Raw genomic sequence first — 7,655 nt, 5'->3', positions numbered from 1 at the left:
ACATAAATATTAGTTATGTGTCAGTGGGTGGACTTCCACACGTATAGTATTTATGTGTACAGTACGGTGCGCGCATTGGGCGAGGCGGAAACATGAGACCGGACGTCAACTTTCCCGAGTCACAGGCCTAGTGTAGATAATAAACAACAGAGCGCCAGAAAAAGACAGTGATTAGTCTAAGGGGGATATAGCCAGAAGCCGTATGAGATTCTGTGTGTTTTAGACAGTTTTGAAATCGCCACAGCTTAAAGTAATGTCGACTCTGTGTGAGTACCTCAACAGAGTTCAGCATTTTCGAACACCTCTATGAGCACGCGAGGGTCTCTTCCCGGACCATTTGTGACATATAGAACTTTCACACGCAATGGTTGATAACGAGATGGTTGGATGATGCATACAATTCAAACTTGATCTATACGTCATAATGTAGTGCATGCCGAAGGGCGATACAACTTTGTTCTCGTTTCATCTTCATATAGTCCCTTGGAACATTGAAAGACTAATATTTACGAAGCGTTACGAGGCTACATGCATATCAGAGCACTACTGTTAGCTCTGAAGTGACTAATAATAGACCGGATGATAACGGTGTCTGTCCGAAGTTAACGCTCTTTTATATTTTGGTGAAGGGTTGAATGGAGGAGGCAGAGACGGCTGAGGGAGTTCATGGGAAATTTGTGTGAGATCGCATGGCAAAAATGCGGATGACGTACTGCACGTAATGCGGGCCCGGTACGGCCGGCATATTGGCACGTCAATCAGGAGATAGGTACTATCAGGCCTCTTGCGTGAGTGGCACAAGAGTACAGAGAGTTAAGCGAGAGAACCGGGGCGTATTGCGAAGGGACTCGCGTCTCTTTGACTTGGTCTTGTTGTTTTTGTAAGTGGGCAACGTAAGTTTACTGAAGGTTTAAAATGAAGCAGGGTTTCTGAGAAACAATGTTTTATAGAAGGTGAATTAGCGATTGAAGGGAATGGTATACACATGAATCGAGTAGCAACGGGGTAAAGCCATGTTAGAAGAACTGGTAGTTGTTTTTTCGCTGCAGCAATGCGGCGTGAAGGGCACGCGAGGATTAGCCGCGGCATGCATTTTGACTGACAGATCTCACAATGATTTCAGATGACCCAGGTTCCGGTACCATAGACCCTCGACGAAAACGTATAAAAAGGTTATATGCGGACACGAAATTATTCGGGGTCATGATAAGTACGGTAGGATAGCCCTGCTGTACATTTCTGCCGCGGACTGGGATAGGTAGAACGAGCTATTAGGGGGGGGATTGGATGCGGGAGCAAGGGGGAGAGTAGAGAGGCGGGGAAAGGAGAGAGGGGAAAGCAGAGAAAGGACAGAAGAAGAGGAAGAGGACGGCGGAAGAAGAGAGGAGAACGATGAGAAAAAGGAGAAGAGAATGGGAGAGGTAGCAAACGTTAGCAACGCTGTGATACCCGCTATAAGACAGTCTGTGAGTAGGCAATTAATTGCGCGTACTTAATCCGAAAGTGAAATTGTTTGAAGTTATAGTTCAGCTACTAAAAATTTAAGCCTCGTAACTATCGTGTGCATGAGCGTATGACTATGCGGTAGTTTCTTTGACGGAGAAACATTCGAGTTGCGAACTTTCAACGACCATTATGGCGGCGCTGCGCAGCCGTCAGCGGAACTAGATGTTCCGCGATTGATTCAGTCCGTGTGCGGGTTGTTGCTTTGTGCGACAAAAACATTGTTGGTTGCTCAAGTAACAAATTAAGCCGATCAAAACGATTGTGTAAATATTAGTTTTGTCATGAAGATGAACCAAATTACTATATTAATTTGTTACTTGGAGCAACAACGAGATGTTTGTATGTCCAAAACCAAACACCGCTCACTCTCACGCTGCGGAATACATAGTTCACCGCTGACTGAGCCTGGAGTTAAGTTGGTTCGAGCTTCGTAAGGCTCGGTTCTATAGCCGCGGCAACTGTACGCGGGCTATATAGTACTAGAGCTAAGCACTACTGTGAATGTCTAAGTTTTAAATAGCATTTTACGTATTTGCTGTTTTGGTAGGAAAATTTTATTGCTAAATGTGCAAGTAGGAATGACAGCTGTTTACACCAGTACTAGATGGCAGCACTACGCCCATCTAAAGAAAAATATTGTATGTAAATATTGTTGTACAATCTAATTAATGTAAATACAGAGTGCACCAGTGGCCAGCAATCGCTGAATGATTATAGTTGCGACCTATCTGTGTGCTATGGGGGGATGACATTGTAGAAAGGCAACAGAACAGTTAGTTTGATCAATCTTTTTGTAATGCTGTTAAAATGTCAGTGTTGCCGCAATTCCCAAAATAGTCGGAGGCATGCATGTTATTTTTTGTGCGTCGAGTCGAGTGCAAATCCTTGAAACTCTTGCAATATCTGGAAAACGTCTGTGCTTTTTCCAGCCAGATTGCATCTGTAACCCTTCCCTCACATTTTCGAAGTCTTCCCTGTCCTTTGTTGGCCCTTCTCGATGTTTAGCTGCGTGGGCAGTCGTGGGGGTGTAGAAAATAGTTCAATAGCTTCATAATGGTGCATGACGCAAAATTGTGTTAACTAGTGCGGCGTAAAAATACAGCTTAGGCCATCGTTAAAAAATTATATGTTTGCTGTCCTCCGACCGACCCACGAAAATAGCCGCAACCCAAAAGTTATTTTTGACATTTTGGGTTCCATATTTTTTTTATTTTTTTTATTTTTTTATAGTTAGGCCTGAAATACAAAGCATGTGTGGCAAACATGAGGACAGACTTAAAATAACTATTATGCCTCACACAAAAAAAATGACCTACCTACCTACCCACTACAAAAATTATGGATCGGGGGACAGCAAACATAGAATTTTTTAAGGATGGCCTTAATCACTGATATGTACCTACGGAACCCTGTGGCATTGCTAGCCATTTGTTGCTAACATGCAATCACTGTTAATGTCTAGTTTCACGGTCACTGTCTAGGTTTAAGTTTGCAACTGTTGTGTTTGCGTTTATCCACTGAGCATGACTTCAATAAGATAGACACAAGTGCATTTATGTGCTATTTCAGTATGAGGCCTTGAGTATAAGTACTATTTAGAAAGCGCATCGTCATTGCTTGAGTTCAGTCTGCACATAAGCCTTTGTGGTAGTTTCTGCACGTTTTTCCTAATCGTTCGGTGATGTTTCATGCAGCATAGCAACCTATTAGTACCCAGTTAAAGTCCAAATTACTTGTCGAATGTGGTTTAGATATCAGAAACATTGAAATTGGTATAGATACACTACCCATATCTATCCATTTCGTTCTGCTAAAATAAATGCCTAGAACGGTAATGGAGTGAGTTATCGATAGAGGAATTAATGCTAGCCCTATGCTTAGTAGAGCCAGGTCAACATTGGTGTGCTTGTAAGGTACACCCAGATTTCCCCTAAAATACTGGTGACCACAAAACATTGAGACTCTGGTATTGATTTTTAGGCAAAGGTTACAGGGATCAGATTAGGTACAGTGGAGCTAGTGAAGGGATTGACTGCATGACGTTATGCAATGCAGTAGCAATGGCGTTTATACGTATAGTGTGTTTTTTAAAACACAAGATACACATGATCCAGATGAGACGGGATACGAGAGAAGTGTTGCCGAAAGGAGGTGTTGATCCTAACCGCTGAGCGCGGATCTTGCGCGCAGTTCCGCAGCAAGGCGCACGCGACCCCGGGAACGTCCTACAACAGTATGCAGCGCTGGCAGCTATGGATCCGTGCGCCGAATGCATAGGCCGGCATTAAATAAAAAAGTTTAAAATAGCATAAAAAAGTTTAAAAACAAAATTGTCTGCTCGTATAGCTCTGTTATAGGACATGTGATATCAATTGTCATGAAAAAACACGTACATACAGAGACATACGAACATTCGTGTTGCAAACTTTCGATGATACGAACCATTTGCCCTGAAGTCGAAAATTTAGGCGTAAGGTTTAGTTCGCAGGTTCGCTGCGTGGTGGCGGCAATGTAGCGCGGGAAGCGCCGAGGTAACACAAAAACACCGATGTAAACAATAGTATGTTACTCTAGCTTTAGTTTACACTATGTACACTTCTAGGTTACTCGATGTTCACACCTACATATACTACACTACTGTACAATACTGTATACGTACATATGTAGGACTTACGAACAAATGGACTTACGAATGACCGCTCGGAACTGAACCTGTTCGTGAGTAGGGGAGTATCTGTACAGTGGTGTTGAATTTAGTTTCGATGAGTTGATACATTATGCTTCAGGAATCGGAGTCGATGGGTGACAGCAATGATTAAGAGGTTTTCAGTTTTTACTATAATATTTAATGGTCATCATATGTTTACAACAGGAATAATGTCTACCTCGACTGCCAACAACAGTCAGAGTTGGAATAGTGAAATCCTTGATTATTATATCAGTGGATTGGTGCACCTTGTTTAAACAAACCATAATAATGAAGGGAATGTTATCACTGTGAGGAGCGGCATGGGCAAAGGTGCCTAACAACAAGGATTACTGATGAAAACACATTGTCAGTTGTTGTAAATCAAGTGTTTCTCAATTTCTGATGGCTATAGTCATCATAGAACAGGTAGAGCTTTTACAAATTATTTCAGCATTGAAAACAATTCAAATAATGCAATAAACAAGCAATGTAAATCATTACTATATAATTATGGTACGTGGCTAAAATATTGAATGCAGTACAGTAACAAATGTTGTTATATATATATAGTAACAACATAACTGTGTTGTCTATAAACGATTAAACGATGTCGAAATATCATTTTCAGTCATTCTTCAATTTCATTAGCAAATACCATCTGAGCTGTTCATGAATTTGGTGGGTAGGGATGGGTGTGGGAGATGTTTGTTGTGGCATTGCAGTTGCGCATCTAGGCTTGTGTGCAATCATACACTATTATCTCGTTGTAATATCTGGAGGAACGGTGGTGGCAGATCTGCGATCACGACCCCCGATAATGCTCCGCTCAGCTATGCGTAGCGCAATCTGTGGGCCAACATTGTTTAAGCAAACAGAATCGCGCTGCTGCATCGGCCGCTATTGTCGACGACGGCCGGGTGTATAGCGACGCGGCGGCCCGAGTACGCGATGCATTCACGTTACGCGCGACGACGTCCTTACATTCGCGGGCGCCCCCGCGCGTAATTTGCGAATTTGTGCCGCGCGAACGATTCCGTTTCACGAGGAGCAATCGCGTTTATTTCGAATGCTGGAAATCGGAGCATTCGTGTGACGGGGCGGCCGACCGTGGCCCCGAGATGCGTGGGAGCATTCGTCTCCCACGGAATTACGCGGGAAGACGTTTGAGCGTCTGGTCCGACGACGGATTCCCGACGAAATGTCGTCTGCTTCAGCGCTCGCGGTGATCGTCGGTAGAGATCGCGATCTCTCGCTGCGGGTTTCTCTCCGCGCGTGCGTGGCGCCGTGGGACTTTATTGCTACGCGCGGCTCGCGAATGGGTTAGGGTGGTTGCTGCGACGCAAATGTTTGCTCTGCACTCGCTGCGCGCCAACCCGTGATAGCCGAGTGCAGTCGCGTCACTAGGTGATATTGCTATATGTAGTGAATATCTGTACTGTAAGATGTTGGCTAGCTACTGCTAGGTGTTGCTAGCATCGCAATTTCTAGCGAATAAATGAGATTTTATCGGTAGTAAAATAATTCGAAATGTGTTGTATCACTCTTGGTTATAGTGCTAGTCAACATGTAAAGCTTGTAAGACCCCCATACAGGGTTCTCCAAGCTTTTTCATTATAGCATGGCGGGGCTGCCTTTACGGTCCTAGTTTTAACATTTTTTAGCATTTTTTAGCTAATTTTAGCATAGCGGCTATGATATTTAGAGTGGCGGGTGCATTTTAGGATGGTTGGGCTCGACGATAGCCTGGCGGGCCGCCAGGCTATAAGTGCTCTTGGAGAACCCTGCTATATAATACTGTGCGCCAATGACACCGCAGACAGGTGGTCAGAGCTGAGCTAGGGAGCTAGGAGCGCAAGTGCGAGTTGTATTCGTAGTTGTAATTTGTATTGATTATATGTCTCCATTCACTCGTTACGCTGAAGTGAAAGTTTGCTGTGAGGAGGTGCTCGTGGTTTGATATCGTGATGATTATACTAGTCAGTAAGCTCCTTATCAGCAGACCTTGCGTACGATCCTAGCTTTCCCCCGGAGCTATTAGTGTCCCCCCCCCTTCCTCTTCCACCACGTTCGCATGATACTGATAGAGCGTGCCAGTCAGTCACACAGATTCTTGCCATGATTCATGGTGTTTCTCTCCTTTGCTGCCTCATGAACTTGGAATTGTATACCAGGACAGTATGCAAAATGGATTTTTCCCCTCAGAATAAAAGTTTTTTTCGACTTGCTATTTGAAATAAATAAAACGCGGTATTGGAAATAGAATCCTGTCCAGGACTGGTAACTTGTGAGCAGGACTGGCTAATTTTAATGGAATTTGATATAGGTTATATAGTAGAAAAATGTACGAAATCAGAACGCACTGGGGTTTCTGATGTATTTCCAAGACTGGAAAACTATTTAAAAAAACTGGCGGTTCCTCTACTGCCCATTTTATATGCTACTGTTAGAGATGCACAATTTTTAATTTGCACTTTGATGAAAGTACGCATTCTTTGCAAAGAAAAATAGAAATTAAAACAGAAAACAAAAGCAACAACAACGTTTCGAAAAATGCATATTTTAAAAGTGTGTATGTGTGCGTGCGTGCGTACCTGCGTGCGTGTGTGCGTGCGTAGCTGTGTGTGCGTGTGTAGCTGTGTGTGCGTAATGCTTGGATGCATAGGTGTGCGTGCGTGCATGCGTGCGTGCGTGCGTGCGTGCGTGCGTGCGTGCGTGTGTGTTTGTACATGTTTGCAAGTGCATGCGTGCGTACCTTCGTGTGTGTGCACGCGCGTATGTGTGCATGTGCGTGCGTGTGTGTATGTATGTGTGTGCGTGCGTGCGTGATCGGCTAGCAATCAGTGCTTCGTTGTGACCGTGCGGACCATCGTTGATCGTTGCAGTTACCGCGTCGGAGTTCAAGCGTCTACAGGACGCGTTCAAGCGCGCGTCTACGCTATCCGGTTACATGACGCAGCAGACGTTCGTCCGCGAGGTGATGGGCGACGGAGTCCCCCCAAAACTCGCCGAGGTAGGTAGCGCGTGGCGCCCCCTATGCCGAGTTTGGTAGCATGTGGCGCCCCCTACGCACGCGCGTCTACGCTGTCCGGTTACATGACGCAGCAGACGTTTGTCTGCGAGGTGACGGGCGACGGAGTCCCCCCGAAACTCGCCGAGGTAGGTGGAGCGCGGCGCCCCCTATGCCGAGTTTGGTAGCATGTGGCGCCCCCTACGCACGCGCGTCTACGCTGTCCGGTTACATGACGCAGCAGACGTTTGTCTGCGAGGTGACGGGCGACGGAGTCCCCCCGAAACTCGCCGAGGTAGGTGGAGCGCGGCGCCCCCTACGCCGAGGTTGGTAGCATGTGGCGCCCCCTACGCGTGCGCTTTCACGTCGCTCGTCCGGGCGGTCGCAAGTACGGCAAGATAGACGAGGTTCAACGAGATTTCGACGATGTGCATCGCTCACACTCTCTCTCTC

General features: G+C 45.5%; 1 protein-coding gene across 1 annotated transcript in view; it reads left to right on the top strand.

Annotated features, from left to right (window-relative positions):
* Positions 1–7,655, top strand: part of LOC106814875 (ubiquitin carboxyl-terminal hydrolase 32-like) — a 47,914-nt gene that overhangs the window by 5,742 nt on the left and 34,517 nt on the right. The window contains exon 2 of the mRNA XM_014819250.1: positions 7,078–7,205. Coding sequence (XP_014674736.1) covers positions 7,078–7,205 — 128 coding nt within the window. The remainder of the gene's footprint in view (positions 1–7,077; positions 7,206–7,655) is intronic.

The sequence above is a fragment of the Priapulus caudatus genome, unplaced genomic scaffold, assembly GCF_000485595.1.
Source record: "Priapulus caudatus unplaced genomic scaffold, Priapulus_caudatus-5.0.1 Scaffold995, whole genome shotgun sequence".
Lineage (NCBI taxonomy): Eukaryota > Metazoa > Priapulida > Priapulimorpha > Priapulimorphida > Priapulidae > Priapulus > Priapulus caudatus.
This window is presented reverse-complemented; position numbering and strand designations above follow the sequence as displayed.